Source organism: Podarcis tiliguerta (assembly GCF_965153285.1).
Source record: "Podarcis tiliguerta genome assembly, chromosome: 7".
Taxonomy (NCBI): domain Eukaryota; kingdom Metazoa; phylum Chordata; class Lepidosauria; order Squamata; family Lacertidae; genus Podarcis; species Podarcis tiliguerta.
This window is the reverse complement of record NC_139540.1, coordinates 72,839,417-72,858,221: the sequence shown is the minus strand read 5'-3', so window position 1 is coordinate 72,858,221 and position 18,805 is coordinate 72,839,417. Positions and strand designations below refer to the sequence as shown.

The window sequence follows — 18,805 nt, the reverse complement described above, 5'->3', positions numbered from 1 at the left end:
AATTTCATTCTACCGTAGGTCAGCTCAAATGAATGAAGCCAGCAGAGCCGTTTAAGAATGGGAAGAAAGCATGGTCCCTGCAGAAATATATACACCATACTGCTGATAACGTAATTAGGAAGGTGCATCGTCATATCCTATAGTTACATAGAGTTGCCAAAAGGTAATGTTGAGTGGTTCCTTCCTTGTCCCAAGAGGGAGTTAAAAAATGAAGGTCACAGCTCTCGGAGACTTTGTAGTTCAAGAAAGCGTGTTCTCCTTCAGGGAGAGCATGTGTTGCGGTGGGGTCTACTGAGCCACCCCTCTGTTACCAGGCAGGGTCTCTAAAGATGGCCTGGGGCAGTGATTGGTTCACTGGGTTGCTGGGGTAAAAGTTATGTTGCAATTTTGGTGGGAGGGGTAAAAGGTTTAAATACTCTGCACGCAGCCTTGTACTTTCTCTTTTGCTGCGTGCAACGGATCACCCGCCCACCCACCCTAGAGTAAGGGGTTGTTGCGTTGATCTTGCTATGCCTGTCATGGGGTCGTCTGCCTTTGAGCAGGGGCCTGGTAGGAATTTTTCCACCTGGCAAATTGGCTGGCTGGGTGGTTTTTGCCTACTGCGTAGCAAATCGTCACAACTTGTAAGGTTGTGATTAGGCATTGGTTATAAATTGGTGGAGGAGGGGTTAGGATAGGCTGTGCCTGCCCCTCCATGGTTGCTGTGGAAAGGGAATTCCATTAAAGGAATCCTGGGGCTTGCCATCTTTTCGTCCAATCCCTGGAATGGGACTAGGGCCGGCAAGCCTTCGGGGAGCAGGCGGGTGAGAGTTGAGGGTCTGTGACTCAGCTCCAATTCCTCCCCGACTTGCTTTCCCCCGCACTGTCTTTCGGTGGTGCCCGGAAGTCAGTTCTGTCCCCAGGCGGGGGGACAGATAGTCTTAACCAATGCCTAAACAACCACTCACGGTTTGTATTTGAATAAAGTTGTGGCCAAAATCATGCCAAAAATCTTAAACAAAAATTACGCGTCTGTTGTGAGTTATTTGGGGGGGGTGGATTGGGGACCTCGACACACAATGGTAACATCAACCCCACCATGTGGGAATCCCTTGCAGATGACCACAGTGCCTGGAGACAGACTGTCAGGTTGTGCATCCATAGCAGTGACCAGAAGAGGAATGACCGCTGGGAGGAGCACAAAGAGAGGAAATGCCATGGTGCATCGGCAGCAGAACAACCAGATGTCTTCATCTGCCTCAGATGCAACAAAACATCTCTCTCCTGTATCAGTCTCTACAGCCACAGCAGGTTCCCAATGCAGACAGATGCCAATCAAATTAAATGTAGAGCTGCTTCATAATGGGTAGAAGTGGACCACTCAGTGGAGCACAGCTGCTGTGCTAGTTTCCCAGCTGGTAGGTTGCTGTTGCTTGCCAGGAGGGTTGAGGTGGTGGGGAGTGTGTGTGTGTATATGGAAGTACATTGGGACCTTGGTTCTCAAACAGCTTAGTTGACGAACAAATCAGCTCTCGAATGCCAAAAACTCAGAAGTAAGAGTTCCAGTTTCCAAACATTTTTCGGAAGCCGAACATCCAATGTGGTTTTTGGCTATTGTTTCTGGGACGCCTGTACCAATTGGAAGCCGTGCCTTGGTTTTTGAATGTTTTGGGAGTCAAACGGACTTCCAGAACGGATTAAGTTCGAGAACCAAGGTTCCACTGTATGCATAGGCACCAGATTGGCTGTGCTAATGCCGTTGCACTCCACCTCATTTCTCCATGTCTTAGTAAGCAGCAGAGACCCACAGGCCAGGAAGCTAGCATATCAGGTCCTGTTCTACAAAACAGAGCTGTTTTTCTGTTTTTTGTTTTTGGAATTGGACCACTGGCCTACTCAGCTCAGCACTGTCTATAATGGCTGATAGTGCCTCTGCAGGATTTCCAAGAGAGAGCTTTCTCTGCCGGTCAGAAGCTTGTGGCATTTTGGCCCAGCTATAGAGTGACAGCCAGGCCAGGCTACATTTTATACCCAGCTGCAGGCCCAGTCAATGCTGATTGGTTAGTCTGCCCCCTCCCGGGGGGGGAGGTCCACCCAAAGCCCACCAGCCTGACCAATCACCATCAGGCAGTCAACCAAATCCGGGTCTCTTGCTGGACACCACAGGGCTCATGGTTCAGCTTCAAAACCACCCATCAATTAAGGTAAGTGAATTTCTTCAGCAAGAGCTGCAACTGATTTACTGCCCCCCCCCCAAAGCGAAAGCTTAAGGTGAATTTCCAGGGTGGTACTCTGACAAAACTCTAAGAAATTTCAAGGAAAACAAAAAGAAGAATTTTTGTTAAAATTGGGGAATTCTTTTCAGGGGTGCCTATACATCATTACCTGGGATTCAGGACCAATAATCTTTATTTAAAACCAAACTGTTCATGCTTGTTACATAGTAATCATAGAATCATAGAGTTGGAAGAGACCACAAGGGCCATCGAGTCCAACCCCCTGCCAAGCAGGAAACACCATCACAGCACTCCTGACATATGGTTGTCAAGCCTCTGCTTAAAGACCTCCAAAGAAGGAGACTCCACCACACTCCTTGGCAGCAAATTCCACTGTCGAACAGCTCTTACTGTCAGGAAGTTCTTCCTAATGTTTAGGTGGAATCTTCTTTCTTGTAGTTTGGATCCATTGCTCTGTGTCTGCTTCTCTGGAGCAGCAGAAAACAACCTTTCTCCCTCCTCTATGTGACATCCTTTTATATATTTGAACATGGCTATAATGAATGCACCAACATTCTTTACATTGCATCATGGGGTCTATTAACAGCAGCCACAGCCTTGAAAATACAAATAGACCAGGTGAAGTGCTCCAGCCATCCATTCTCTCGCTGAACTCGCCTGGGAAGCTTTTCTAGGCCAGGGGTAGCCAACATGGTGCTGTCCAGATAGTATTAGATTTTAATTCTCATCACCCTCATCACTGGCCAATGCTTGCTGAGGGTGATGGAGATGGAACCCAAGATATGGAGGACACCACATTGGCTATTGCCAGGCTAGGCAGTCTTTTTACAGCTGATCAGGAAAGCACAGCCTCCTCTTTGCCCCTTACAACAATATTTTTTTTAAAAAAAGAGTAAGTGACCCATTACATTTGGGTACAGCAGCCGTGACAAACCTGCTGACTTAAAAAGAGAAGATGTGGAATCAAGCTTTGCAGGGTCTGAAAAAAGTGAGCCTGGGTGGAATAAAGTTTAAATTCACACAGAAGGCATGAGTAGCAGTCAAGCGATGATGAAAGAATTTAAGCACAGAAGATTAGTTGCAAAGCTCCAAAGGGTGGGGAGAGAATGGAAATGGGAGGGCAGATAAGAGACAAAGGAACAGATAACAACAGACAGGGAAAAGGATATTCTGAAGATGAAAATCCAAGCCAGGGGTGGGGTGGAGTGGGGGGAAGAAATGAAAAGCACAAAAGATGGAAAGGATGTACTTTTTTTAAAAAATCCCAAGGCAAGTTTGAGACACAATGAAACAAAATCTGAAAGATGAAGTTGGCAATTGTAACAATATAATGGTTGAAGGAATTTAGGAAGACCAGAGCTTAAAAAAAAAAAGCTTTTGGAGAGCTTGTCAAATCAGGGTGGGGTGAGGCTATTTGCAGGATAAAATAAATACGTACAAGTCAAGGGCCTGAAAGGAACTGACTACTTTCATTATTTTATTTTTCCTTAAACACATCAATTCTCCAAAAAGGAAGAATGAAGCAAAAGGTCATGATTCCCAAAGGCCTCTGACCCCTGGACTCCCTTTGAAAGCTTTGGAGAAGGAAGTTCTGTGGTCATATGCAGTCAGGCATTTGTCTTTTTAAAATTGACAGCAACAGCTGCCTATAATCTTCTTGGTTCTGGAGAGGAATTCAATTCAGGGACATCATTTGGATGGGGGCTTAATTTAGCTCCTTTCCCCAGCCTAATCTATCTGAATGCTTCTTGTGATTGGTTAACCTAGAGCAGAAAGAATGCTGAATGGGTGCAATGGAAAGCTGGGAACTGATATACATGTGGGAACAGGGACAAAATGTTGTAGCTTGGATTGCTCTGATTCAGGGGGTCCATGCTACTTCCAAGATCTCTATTCATGACCAGTTTTCTACCCCATTCCTCAAACAAAAACTTAGTACTTGGTGGCTACTATGCATTCTCTCTTGTCACTGGACTATGTTGAGCTTTTTTTAGGAAGCTACCCATTTTGCAGCTCTAGGTATGCTGCTACCTCCTTCTTATTCATCATGAAGCCCTTTTGGCTGCATAAGGATAAGAATTTGTATTCACCCATTAACATTTTAAATAGAGATGGTTAAGATGCAATACTATTCACCCACTCCAGGGGTTTTGTTTTGTTTTTTGCTTTTCTGGTATTTACTTGAAATTAATCTGGCTGGAACAATAATATTGAAAGAGGGATCTGCCACTCCAATGGCCTTATCCCAAATCCTGATCCAAAACCCCAGGATTTCGCTGTGGTTGTCTAAAGGAGGCCAGTCAGGTGACAAGGAGGGGAGGGGAAGTATGGGTCATATTGATGCTGTTCTGGAGCACTGGAACAGCTCCCAAATAGAACTGGTGGACTGTTCACAGCCCTAGTATTCAATAAACTGTCTTGTCTTTCCACTCAGCCACTTCACTATACTCAACAGAAACATTTCTGGGTGAGAATATATTGTTACAAAAGTTGGGTGGTTCCCCCTCTCTCTGCTGAATGACAGCAAGAGTCCATGGGGTTCCAGACACTCACCCAGGGTCTGTGTTCCTTTGGAGAATTGAGACATGGTGGAGACTGTTGCAGCTTTAAGAAATATGGTTTATTCACCTATTTACACCTTCAGTCTGCATGGAAGGAGTCCAGATCTTACAGCATGGTCATTTCAGTAGGGGTTTGTCCCCCACAGAGGTGCAGCCCTGAAATCTAAGCTACCTTCCCCAGCCAGCCTTCAGCCAGCCTGTCCAAGATGGATCCCAATCTTTCCCCCCTCCCTTCTTCTTCCCAGCACACCTTATTAAAAACTCTATTTTCCTGTCACTTCAAACCCACAATCTGTCACCATGGAAAGCTTTGTCTGCCCAGACCACCAACCCCATTTTCCATGTTAATGCCTATCCCAGGTAAGGCTGTGGCTTGGGAAGGAATCTAAGCCTGTACATTACCAGTGACCTCCAATCTTCCCTTCGATACTCCAAATAATCAAAACCCTACCTATTATTAATTTCTAGGGTTGGGAGGGAGGATCCTATTTTATATTCTGACATGACTATTCTTCATGAATATTTTAAAAATAAAATAAAATCCAGCACCTATCACTGTTGGTACCATAGACCTTTTATTGGTCTAGATACAGCCAAGTATCTTCTGAACAGGCTTGTCAAATATATTTCTTTTGACCTTACAACCCAAATAGTAAGGCATATTTTCTTGAATAATGCGAATCTTGGAAGAAAAGAACCCCAAGCTCCTGAAGAGCGAGGTACTGAATTAAGATGATGTGGTTGCCTGGCTCCCTGTTCAAACAGGGTTGAATCCGTGTGACTTTTTTTGTTAAACCTGCCAGCTGGAACTGGGCTTTGTAATGAGCCCATCAGCACATGCTTGACTTCCTGGCCAGAAAGACAGATGATTATGTATTCCATCTTTCCACATGAATCTCGTCTCACATGGAGTTAGGTGGTTATGCAAGTCACCTCAGCTTGAGGATCCTAATTATATAAATTTCAATTTTGGAACTTTGAGCTTGCAGATAACATCTGCCTGAAATGCAACAAAGTCTTTAAAAGTTTGGAAGCACGATTCCCCAAAATCCACAGTCCACCTAGGGCAACTGTATCCCTCTTCCTCCATGCCAAAGAGTATGTTTATCTCAGACTAGTTATATTGAGCTACTGTACTGGAAAATGTATTGAATAAAGACTTTGGGGAAACTCCCAAAGCAACAGAGATATAATGGTGGAGCTATGGCAAGTGAATACCAGAGCACTTCAGAGAATACTTGTTCATTTATTATTCACAATCCGAGGATTTTTAAAAACATATTACCATAAAATGCCAGGAGAAGGGGATATGGGAGATCCTGCTTTGTGTTTTTCCTTCTGGCAAATTTTAATTTGTTGCCCAACACTATTTGCATGAAGTCTTTCAACTGATTTAGGCTATAAGAATATGATTAAAGATGGGTATTATATATCTGTATCTTTAGGTTTCGTTTTATAACATTTTTCAGGTGAGACCTGACAAATCTTACCTTGTTGACAGGTTCTCGTGTTTTGGGGTTCAGCTATTTGCACACATTTGTATTCTTTAAAAGAAGCAGCAAAGACCTCCACACACTTAAGGATCCAATAAACAGAACTCACGTGTTTTGAAATACACAATTTTTTTTATCACTGTTTCAAATTCTTTTTTGGGGAAGGGTCTAATTGAATCTTGATCTACTAAATGCAATGCCCGAATGGTTAAGAAAGTAGAAACCCTAAAAGCCCTTCTTTGGATTTCTCAGTTGCCTTTAATTCTTAGTCATGCTGGCCACATGACCCGGAAGCTGTCTGTGGACAAATGCCGGCTCCCTCGGCCTATAGAGCAAGATGAGCGCTGCAACCCCAGAGTCGTCCGCAACTGGACCTAACCTTTTTATCATTCTCGTTCTTTTGTGCTTCAACTCTTTGTGTGCTTAAACAAATGTAGCAAAAAATCACACCACCTACTCCTTGGCACATTCAGGGTAGTCCCACGGTTTGCCAGAGGTCCAATGATATTTAGGGAAACATATAAGCAATCTGAATGTGACAGTGCCCTCAAAGCTGCCAGATCAATGGAAATTCAATTGCCACAGAATGGCTAAAAGCTGTTTTGCTTTGTTTTTAACTAAATAAACTGGGAAGGAGGAAGAATGGAATGGTGTGACTGACAAAGGAGGGTGAAGAAAGAGAATGGCCTAGTTATAAATAGGGTACAGAAAATTATGTTGTCGGGATAGGTGGTGTAGTGGTTAAGAGTGGTGGACTCGTAACCCCGTGAACCAGGTTCGCTTCCCTGCTCCTCCACATGCACCTTGGGCTAGTCAGAAGTCTCTCAGCCTCACTCACCTCACAGAGCGTTTGTTGTGGGGGAGGAAGGGAAAGGAGATTATAAGCCGCCTTGAGACTCCTTAAGGGGAGTGAAAGGTGGGATATGAAGTGCAAACTCTTCTTCTTCTTCCTAGTTTATACTAAGAAGCTCCATTCAACTTCAAACTCAATATAACTTTAACAATTGGTGCCTGAGTTGCCTCTCCCGCCTGCCTTCCCCATCCTCCTTTCCTTTAATGATGTGTATCTTGGCTTTTAATGCAAAGAGTAGGGAATGTCCTCTTATTTCTTGATTGTATGCAAGCTGCTCTGGGAGCCTGTTTGACTGAAAAGTGTGATAAAAATGTTATAAAAAAACAAACAAACAAATATGGAAACTATCTTTAATGTTTTCAGGGAAGGATGTGAAAGCTGTTCATAGACTCACCTGCAAAAAACCAAAATGGAGAAGGAAAAGTCGATTGAAGAATAAGCAGGCACAGAACTCTGACTAGCTGAAGGGGCAGGGAAGATGCTTGGTGAAGATATTTTTATTCTCACCCCCCCTTTTAATAATAACAGATATATTTGTTTGTTGCTTTTAAATTCTTGCACCAAGTTCTTATCCCCGTGTTAAGAGTTGATGTGGTTTTATGCCACAGTCTATTAGTTTTAGATTATTTGGATTATTTGGATTTTAGATTATTTTCATAATGCTAATTTGTATTGTCTACAACTGATTTGTAGACGCGGGTGGCGCTGTGGGGACGCGGGTGGTGCTGTGGGTAAAACCTCAGCGCCTAGGACTTGCTGATAGCATGGTCGGCGGTTTGAATCCCCGCAGCGGGGTGCGCTCCTGTTGCTCGGTCCCAGCGCCTGCCAACCTAGCAGTTTGAAAGCACCCCTAGGTGCAAGTAGATAAATAGGGACCGCTTATTAGCGGGAAGGTAAACGGTGTTTCCATGTGTGGCTCTGGCTCGCCAGAGCAGCTTCGTCATGCTGGCCACGTGACCCGGAAGTGTCTGTGGACAGCGCTGGCTCCCGGCCTCTAGAGTGAGATGAGCGCACAACCCTAGAGTCTGTCAAGACTGGCCCGTACGGGCACGGGTACCTTTACCTTTACAACTGATTTCATTGTTTTGAACTTTGCTTTGCATTTTGTATTGTTAATACTGTTTGTAAACTCGCCAGAAGATTTATCCATTATACAGGTAATATATAAATGCAACAAATAAATGTTTAAAAAACGTAATATCTGTTATGGTTCTGGTCTTAGTGTTACCCAAGCAAGAAGCTAAAGTACAACTCTATAACCCAACAGAACTCTCAAAAAAAAAAAAAAACCTTTAAACAACATGCAGAGTAACTACAAAAGCTAATAAAAAACAGAGCAGGGAAGAAATATTACAAGGTTATTTTCTTCCAAAATGATTCCTAGATATTCATCATTCACAACGCAAAGGTTATGAATATGAAGTCCTTGCTATATTAACCACTTCTGCCCTGACAGATGGTGGTTTTCACCCACTGACAAAAAAGATTATGAGAAAAGAAGTCATTCTGTTCAACGAGACATCCCAGACAAACACCAAGCCTTGCTTGCAGAGTAATGTGTGATTTACCTTCATTGTCCTTTAGCGTAAAGTTGGGATTCAAAGGGAAACTGTTGTCCAGAGAAAAGTGGAATATTTGACCATTTGCAAAGTCATCTCTGTCCGTGGCACTGATAGTCTGGATAACCTGGAAGGAAAATTGAATTGTGGATGTGATGAACTTTGAACTGGATTCAAATTTTGGCAGAACTCGGCAGGATCTTGTAAGCTGAGCTTTCTTTCACAATTTTCTACCTATCTAGTGTCATAATATGACAATTTTTCCATTAGCTGCATTATTACTGTTGTTGTTGTTGCTGCTACTGCTGCTACTACTACTGTTTTATTTCTTTGCTCAAAACATTTCAGCAACAATGTAAAATGAACTGAACACATGCTCAGAATGTATGTCAGGAGTCTTAAATTCAAAGTCATTCTGAAGATTTTGTTAGTTAGACATTTGCATTAATACCTACAGAAGAGGATTAATGTGCCACTTAAGTATTTCACATATAAGTTTACTTTAATCATCAGGCCTAATATTGGCATGTTACAGTCCAGTGATTCCATTCTTTTTGGGACTTCTAATTCCGCCCCTAGGAATTTTTGTTTGTCATATATATATATATATATATATATATATATATATATCAAGAAGTTTATTTCCCAGTACAAAATGCCTGCCTTGCATTGGATCCTATTGTGTAGGACAAAAAGCAAGGAATCTCAAAGAACTGCCCTTGTTGACAATTTGAAATAATGGTGTGCAAATATATGGGGATGCATAGATGATTCCAAACTTTCACTTATGATTAGATTCAAAGTGAGTTGGTGGTGGGGGGGGGAGGGGGTCTTCCTCAGGGAAAACATCTGAGGAATTTTGAAAGAAGTCAAAATAATTGTGCTAAGTTTACTGCTGATTCTCAGAGTGGTTTGAAATATTCCAAAGAGAGTTGACTCTGGAATGGAATGAAAGCCATACTATGTAATCCCAGTACAGTGGTACCTCGGGTTAAGAACTTAATTCGTTCTGGAGGTCCGTTCTTAACCTGAAACTGTTCTTAACCTGAAGCACCACTTTAGCTAATGGAGCCTCCCGCTGCCACCGTGCCGCCACTGTGCGATTTTTGTTCTCATCCTGAAGCAAAATTCTTAAGCCGAGGTACTATTTCTGGGTTCGCGGAGTCTGTAACCTGAAGCGTCTGTAACCTGAAGCGTATGTAACCCGAGGTACCACTGTGTATAACATTCCAGAAGAGAGGAATGAAGCATTCTCACCTACTGGGTGCATTGAAGAGAATATACACTCTGTGTTCAATCTTAAGCACAATGGCACTGCATTGGCACTCACAAGCCACCTTTCAGTTATAGCCAGCATTGCTGACACAGTGCAATAACAGTTAACAGCCCTCCCCCCTCTTGCATTTGCATTGCCAGGCAAAACTATTAAATCTGAGAGATCATTACATCAGGGTTTATGTTATTTCCCCCGTTGTAACTCAGCAGTGAATTGCGGGATAAGAAAAGACACAGAAGATATGTGGTTTTATTTTGTCCTATGCAAATGTAAAGATAAACTGTTGAACAACATCATTCTAGCACTGGGAAATAAAACATAAGACCTGGGAAAATAAAACCTCTGTCATCCACCCACATCAGCATATTGCTGGAATACAATTCAAAATGGATGCATTTTATTCTGTGCATTTGCACTTGCCATCCCTTAATTTTTTTAATCTCTTATATATATATATATATATTTATATATAAAAAATTGATATCTTGATTTCATTCTGTAAACCGCACTGAGACCCCCAGGTATAGGATGTTATATAAATTCAATAAATAATAAGTTACAGGAAACCAGGCAGAGGGCCTTCTCAGTAGTGGCGCCTGCCCTGTGGAACACCCTCCCATCAGATGTCAAGGAAATAAACAACTATCTGACATTTAGAAGACATCTAAAGGCAGCTCTGTTTAGGGAAGTTTTTAATGACTGATGTTTTAATGTATTTTTAATATCTTTGCTGAAAGCCGCCCAGAGTGGCTGGGAAAAAAATAAATATAATAATAATGATAATAATAATGATGATGATGATGATGATGATGATGATGATGATGATGATGATAATAATAATAATAATAATATAATAATAAAATAATAAAATAATAAAATAATAATAATAATAATAATAATAATAATAATAATAATAATATCCTTAGCAATTCCAAAACATCAGAAACAACTTAGCCAGGAAAAATGATGTCAAACAACAAGTATGGGAATTTGAAGTGAGAGTTCCATGCCTAGTCACCTTTAAGGAGCCCACAGCAGCAAAAAGTTTATTTACGGTTGTACAAGTTACAGGACGTTAGAGGAGATGTAGCTGACATGGACAAACTGCTGGGATGCCATTGCTGCAGTATTCAAAGGAGTCCACTTGTCATCAGCATGCCTCTGTGTGCTATTCACAAAGCCATTAAAAAAACTCCTACACATTGTTGGACCAACTTTCATCAGGAAGTGTCTTCTTTCAGATGAGTATATCTTCTGAAAGCTTCTTCCTCTGGCTATGAGGTGCATAGCCTTCTCTGTGGCCCATGCCCTCTGCGATTCTCTCCGAAAGGGATATCTATCTGGCCTCTTCATTGCATATATGTTCAGGAGATTGATTACTGTATATTTCTTATGAAAGGTTTTAGATTCTTAAGCTCTAAATCTACCTATCTATCATCTATCATCTATCATCTATCTATCTATCATCTATCTATCTATCATCTATCTATCTATCTATCTATCTATCTATCTATCTATCTATCTATCATCTATCTATCTATCTATCATCTATCATCTATCTATCTATCTATCTATCTATCTATCTATCTATCTATCTATCATCTATCTATCATCTTTCTATCATCTATCATCTATCTATCATCTGGTGGTATTCAGTCATGGTCCTATTCAGACCCACTAAATTTAACAAGCATGACTAACATAAGCTCATTAACTGCAATAGGTGTACTCTGAATAGGTCTTGGTTAAGTACAAACCTGTGTATATATAAAAACACTGTATGTTGTCCTGTAGATCTCTAGTGCAGTCTGAAATGTATAATTCAATTTACATATTTGAATCACATGGCTACATACACATACATCTACAATCTCCTCTATTAAACACATTTAAAAACTATATGCCTTTCAAATATGATATTAGGAGTGCGACTATCAGGTTACCTGGTTCGGCTTTGCATTCTCACAGACAACTACATCATAGTCTTCAGCGAGCTCTGGAGGGTTGTCATTGACGTCAAGAATTTTTATTCCAACGGGGACATGGCTCAGGAGGCCAGGACTTTCTGTAAAATACAAAAGAATAAAGTGATCCAGCTTTCAGAAGACACTTACACCTTTGCAGCTTGCCCTCAAAGCAATTTTCTGGCACTGAAAGTGGTGTTCAGAACTTGATGTAAAACAATGGCTTGTCAGATATTCGACATGCTACAGCAGAACCAGTCTGATATGGCAACCTTATGAAGATGTGGTTTGCGAAGTCTCACTGGCTTTTTGCAAACGGAAATCAAAGTCAAGACTTGAAGGTTAAACTATAGGTTTACGACATCCAAGGGTATTACACGGTAGTGAAGAGAGAAAAAAACGGGAGAAATTTTCAGTCTATTGTACACTCTCATGTTGTGGGCCAGGAATTAATCAAATGGTTTCATTTGATGTTATGGTGTCATATCAAAGTTGAACAAAAATCAGGAATAGATTAGCTGGTGGGTTTTTTTAGGAAGAAATAGTAAAAAATGGAAGAGGGTAAAGATTTTTTTTTAAAAAAATGTATTATTTTAACATTTTTAGGTTTGCTACTCTGGGCACCTTTGGAAGGGTGGAATACCAATTTAATAGCTAGCTAGCTAGCCAAGATGCTGTTTTTGACTGTTTTATTAATTGCTAAATTGCTTTTTAATTGTATTGTTACATATATTTAAAAGATATCAATTGTATATATGGCTTACAATATATTTTAAGCCAGCTGGAGTTGGGTTTTATTATAAAAAGTTTGTAAGCATATGACACAACTGCACCGACTGCTAGTTTGCTACCAAGCCTGATCTAAGGCTCATTTGTTGCCCAAGTGATCATGGAGCCCAGAGATTTTACTTTCTTGGGCTCCATGATCACTGCAGATGGTGACAGCAGCCACAAAATTAAAAGACGCCTGCTTCTTGGGAGAAAAGCAATGACAAACTTAGACAGCATCTTAAAAAGTAAAGACATCAACTTGCCAACAAAGGTCCGCATAGTAAAAGCTATGGTTTTCCCAGTAGTGATGCATGGAAGTGAGAGCTGGACCGTAAAGAAGGCTGATCGCCAAAGAATTGATGCTTCTGAATTATGGTCTGGAGGAGACTCTTGAGAGTCCCATGGACTGCAAGAAGATCAAACCTCTCCATTCTTAAGGAAATAAGCCCTGAGTGCTCACTGGAAGGGCAGATCGTGAAGCTGAGGCTCCAATACTTTGGCCACCTCATGAAGGAGAAGACTCCCTGGAAAAGTTGGGAAATATGGAGGGCACAAGGAGAAGGGGACGACAGAGGACGAGATGGTTGGATAGTGTTCTTGAAGCTACCAGCATGAGTTTGACCAAACTGCGGGAGGCAGTGGAAGACAGAAGTGCCTGGTGTGCTCTGGTCCATGGGGTCACGAAGAGTCGGACACGACTAAATGGCTAAACAACTACAATAATCAACTGAGCCTATACCCTGAGAGAGGGAAATGTCATTGTCCAGGACAGACAGTTGCATAGTTTCAGTTGGGAACCATGGGGCAAATGGTGATCTGTCATTTCCTCTTCTTGTCCTGTAGCTTTCCATACATTGCTGAACAACAACTCTCCTCAGTCTCAGCCAACTTGCTAGTGGCCACAGATGATGAGAGTTTTAGCTTAGCAACATCCGGAGAACCACTTGTTAGGGAAGGGATTAGGTAGTCTTTGCCAGGCCATACTAGAAATAATGGTGTACTGTTGGCTCAGTGCAATAATAAAGTTCCAGGAAACAAAACAAGCTCAAGAGGGCCCTCATTGTGTGAGCCAACCAGGAACATGTCAGAATAGCTTCAAACAAGCAATCTCCTGCACAGCTACACAACTGAATTGGCTCTTAATTTCATAATGCCAGTGCTTACCATTAAAGCTCTTTGTCCTATTACACATAAAACAACTCATTATATATTGATCTAGCTTCAGCTCAGTAGGTGTGTAGGACAACATTGTTCTGATTTATTGCAGATGCTTTCAAAGGATCCTGTTCTTTCATTTGTACGCCGCAAGATAAACTTCAATGGAAGTTTGGCTTTGTGGTTGCTAAAACCATAACAGAAAATAGGGCAGCCTTTTCTACCGTTGAAAGGACTTTGTTGTAAATTGTATTTATTTGATAGGGTACACACAGAACAAAACAACTGGAGTTGATAAAAAGGTCCTAGGTCTTGTGTCTGAACCTCTTACGTTTCTTTGCACATAACTTTAATGGTGGAGCGCAGATTTGTTCTCTGCAAAGATGCTTCAAGTTCATCGATCAAAGTAGTCTGAACACAGTGTCAATGAAAGCATGTCAGCAGAAAATGGTCTCCTTGTTACATTCATCACCTCGAAATGAAACTGAAGTTGTTCAACCACTATATAATAAATGAGAGGGGACTCTCCCTGAGATGTTTAAATAAATTCAGGACTACCTGTTGTGTGCCATGTCCTTTGGAAGAAGGAGCATAGGCTACAAGTTGCATGTCATCTCCATAGTGGTACTTCTCCTCTGAAACTCCATACCCCGGGGAGGCCTGACAAGCCCCTTCATTCTAGCTTTTAGATGCATGGTAAAAAAATATGAGGGACACAGGTGGCGCTGTGGGTAAAACCTCAGCGCCTAGGACTTGCCGATCGCATGGTCGGGGGTTCGAATCCCCGCGGCGGGGTGCGCTCCCGTTGCTCGGTCCCAGCGCCTGCCAACCTAGCAGTTCAAAAGCACTCCCAGGTGCAAGTAGATAAATAGGGACCGCTTACTAGCGGGAAGGTAAACGGCGTTTCTGTGTGCGGCTCTGGCTCGCCAGATGCGGCTTCGTCATGCTGGCCACATGACCCAGAAGTGTCTGCGGACAGCGCTGGCCCCCGGCCTCTTGAGTGAGATGGGCGCACAACCCTAGAGTCTGTCAAGACTGGCCCGTACGGGTAGGGGTACCTTTACCTTTTTTAAAAAAAATGTTTGTTTATGTGCTTAAGCATTTGGTTAAGAGTATTCTAATTTTATGATGACTTCATAGTTGTTTACATTTTAGAACTTTGTTTTAGATATAATTTGTCTTTTTCCTGTGTCTTACACTGCATTGAAAGCTGGAGGAGGATCATACTGAGTAAAAATCATAGCAAACCCAATATGACCCTCAGTGGAATCTTAGGAAACCTCAGTGCAAGCAAAGTTTCCTTGCCCAGGTAATGGGAGTAGAAATCACCCACCCACCCCAATATATTAATGAACACCTGCTGAGACTTAACTTGATTTGGTTACATTATATGAATATGACTAGTTAGTTTGTTTTGCAGGTCCTCAAGCTGTTATATATAATAAATATAACCTATTTATCCACATTTGGTTGTCTCGACTCTTCTTCCTGGTGTGCTGGCAATTGTGGGTGAGCAAACCACCATAGATCAATTGGTCTCTGGGTCTCTAGAAGACCACTAGGGAATGTATGGCGGGCCAGATTAGGCCTGTGGATTGGCAACTCATGTTCTGCCTCTGGGGTCTGAAACAAATCAGTTAGAAAAAGTGAAAAGAAATAGCAGCAGCATTTGAAAGAGGCTGTCCTTGAGATAATCCACCAGTCAGTAAATCTGGCCACTAGGACCAGCCAAATGGTTACATTAGCATTGTCACTGCACAGGTAATCATCCAGCAATCTCTGCCAAATACAAGGCAGCTTAGGTGATTAACATGCTGTAACAATTATGTGTGCGAATGAATTTTGCATTATCTGTTCGAGTTGCAATCCTGTAATGAAGTTTGAACAATGAAAGGTTGAACTCATTTGCTTTAATTATCAGATATCAGATATTAAAATCACCTGATAAGTTGTTGTTTGGGGAACAACAGAAGAATGAGCACAAACCGGAACAAAAACTGGGTTTTTTCCAGGACAAAAAAATGGGGAAATTTTCATTTATTTTGAATGACAATGCTTCCTGGCTAATTGTTCAAAGGAAAAGCTCCACTTCCAGAAGCCTTTTAGTCAAATGTTTTCAATAAGTCTGGCAACTCCCATGTTTTTGGAAGGAAGTGTTGTTGGAAGGAAGAAAGGACCAGAGACACTGTTGAACTACCTTGTAAGTTACTCCAAAACAATTTAAATTACTGAAAGTGTGTGGATTCATTTAGGATTTTCCCTAAAAGATCCTAAAAGAATTAGAAGGGAATGGACTTTGTAAGCCACTTCTGACTGATCAGATTGAGACTGTTTCATCAATCCCTAATACACAGTAATTGCGAACTCGGGTTAGAAGTTAGGAGAGCTACAATTGCAGCATTTGAGAATCATGGAAACTGTTCTTTATTGTGATGAGATTGAGCGTGGCCTACCCCTGAACTTAAGTGCTCTCCTTTTCCTTTTCTTCATCTGGTGTGACTGCAAGGAAATCAGAAGGTTTTATTTCCAATCTCAATTAACCACAGTTTATCAGGTTTGGGTGACTTGGTAAACTGAGGTTAATCAAGAGAAAAGTGAAATCTTCCAAACTGCTTGTTGCTGTGCCCAAGAGGGAGCATGTGAATCTGAGATGAGGCTAGACTCATTCATGTCATAACAAACCCTGGTTGGTTTATTGACATCTGGTCAATGTGTACACCAAGTTCCCTTGACTGCAGAGGCTTTCCCATCCACCTCGATTTGTCCAATGCAATACATGCACAGAATTACCATCATGGTTGGAAAATAAAATAAAGGTTTCTAACGCACCAAACTCCAGCTTTGTACTACAGTGTACATGAAGTTCTGAGCCAGGGGAGTGATTGCTACATTCTCCACCACAACCATCCCCATAAGCAGTAATCTTATTCACATTTCTGGTTCTGCTGGTGTTTTTAAGTTTTGGATTGAGATCGGTGTGTGAACAACCAAATGGCTTGTCTCTGCTTCAGAGGAACTGCTGAGAAAGGTTGCCTGCTGTTTTGCATGTTTCAGTCTTCTTTATTTTGATTAGAATTCATTGCTCCTGCTTCAAAGTGCCTTTGAAAATGTCGCTACCTTGCTGGGCTATTGTACAGACTGCATTTTCTTCAAATTGTTTTCATTTCCTCTGGCATGCAGCATAGAAGATTTTATCCACATAGCAATGAGTAGTTGCTTTTTTTTTTTCATTTGTGCTTTCCCTTTGACAACCAACTAACAAATACCTAATTTTTAGTACACAATTCTGGGGGGGAAAAACCTTTTTACAAAAATCCGCCCCAAAACACAATTCATGTTTTTCTTTTCCTATTGCTTACATAGTTATACCCTGGAGGATTTTGAATGTCTTATAAAATTATACAGTTGCTCTAGACCATTTTTCTTTCATAGGACAGGTGGAGATCAAAGCTGTGTGCAGACACAGCTGCCTTTCCTGTGGTAATTTTTCTTATACTTTGGCATTTCAAACAGTCAGAGCTTAATAAAGCCTGTGGTAATCTGACATTTTCGCTCTTCGGGTATCTCTGTTTGTCTCGGGTCCTTTTTCTTTGCACCTGTTCTCTACAGCTCTGCTCAGCATCTTCTTCTGAAACAAACAAAAAGAATCTGAAAGAGAAGACCTGGCTAGATCTTTGCAAACAATCCATTTATAGGATTGCTTTCAGAAATAAACCTCCATTGCTGGAGGTCCACTTTTATCATTTTCTTCTGTATAGAAATTTCAGAACTATTTTCTGTCCTTTTACCTCATAGAACATAGGGTAAATGGATATGCTTTATAAGATTTTTTAAAAAGCTACCCAGAACTATTATGGTGTGGCATAAGTACTTATCTAGGGTTAAGTACTTAATTTGTTCCGGAGGTCCGTTCTTAACCTGAAACTGTTCTTAACCTGAAGCACCACTTTAGCTAATGGGGCCTCCTGCTGCTGCCATGCCGCCGGAGCACAATTTCTGTTCTCATCCTGAAGCAAAGTTCTTAACCCGAGGTACTATTTCTGGGTTAGTGGAGTCTGTAACCTGAAGCATATGTAACCCGAGGTAGCACTGTATAAGCCTAAATAGATGGATAGTCCCATGGACTACAAGAAGATCAAACCTATCCATTCTTAAGGAAATCAGCCCTGAGTGCTCACTGGAAGGACAGATAGTAAAGCTGAGGCTCCAGTACTTTGGCCACCTCATGAGAAGAGAAGACTCCCTGGAAAGGACCCTGATGTTGGGAAAGATTGAGGGCACAAGGAGAAGGGGATGACAGAGGACGAGATGGTTGGACAGTGTTCTCGAAGATACAAACATGAGTTTGACCAAACTGCAGGAGGCAGTGAAAGACAGGAGGGCCTGGCATGCTCTGGTTGATGGGGTCACGAAGAGTCGGACACGACTAAACGACTAAACAACAACAACAAGATGGAAATTATACTTTGGAAATTGAGGGAATTTTCACTTTTCAGAACACCTGAATCTGAATAGCAACTGGATGGGAGATGTTGACTTGAGTGAACATGTCCTCTCATGGAGAGACTGGGGATAACCGTTCCGTATATTTATGTTCAATGGACAAAGACAGCAATCTGATTCCCTCTTACTATCTCTGCACTGTCATCGATTAGCTGCAATTCCACCTTGCTAGAGCAAGGGGGGATATGGAAGCAGGGCCTACTTTCAGTTTCTGGGCCACTGCCCCTACATGCTTCAGTGTAACCAGAACGGGGAGATTGGAAACTTTTGCTTCTGTTTTCAACTAACTGTGGTTTGTTGTCATGTGAAAACCTGAAACCATCATTAATCTTAGCAGCAGTTGATGGTTCCAGAGCCTGGCTATGATCAGAAACTTATTTTATTGATTGATTGATTGATTGATTAGAATTATATACTGCCCTTCATCAAAAGATCTCAGGGTGGCTCACAAGAT

At 41.6% G+C, this 18,805-nt stretch overlaps 1 protein-coding gene across 5 annotated transcripts in view; it reads right to left on the bottom strand.

Annotated features, from left to right (window-relative positions):
- The window catches only part of CDH18 (cadherin 18), a 621,618-nt gene that overhangs the window by 7,311 nt on the left and 595,502 nt on the right, over positions 1-18,805 (bottom strand). For all 5 annotated transcript variants that reach the window (XM_083449423.1, XM_083449420.1, XM_083449424.1 and 2 more), the window contains 2 exons: positions 11,902-12,023; positions 8,692-8,809 (listed from right to left, as the gene is read on the bottom strand). In XM_083449423.1, the coding sequence (XP_083305549.1) occupies positions 8,692-8,809; positions 11,902-12,023 (240 nt within the window). The remainder of the gene's footprint in view (positions 1-8,691; positions 8,810-11,901; positions 12,024-18,805) is intronic.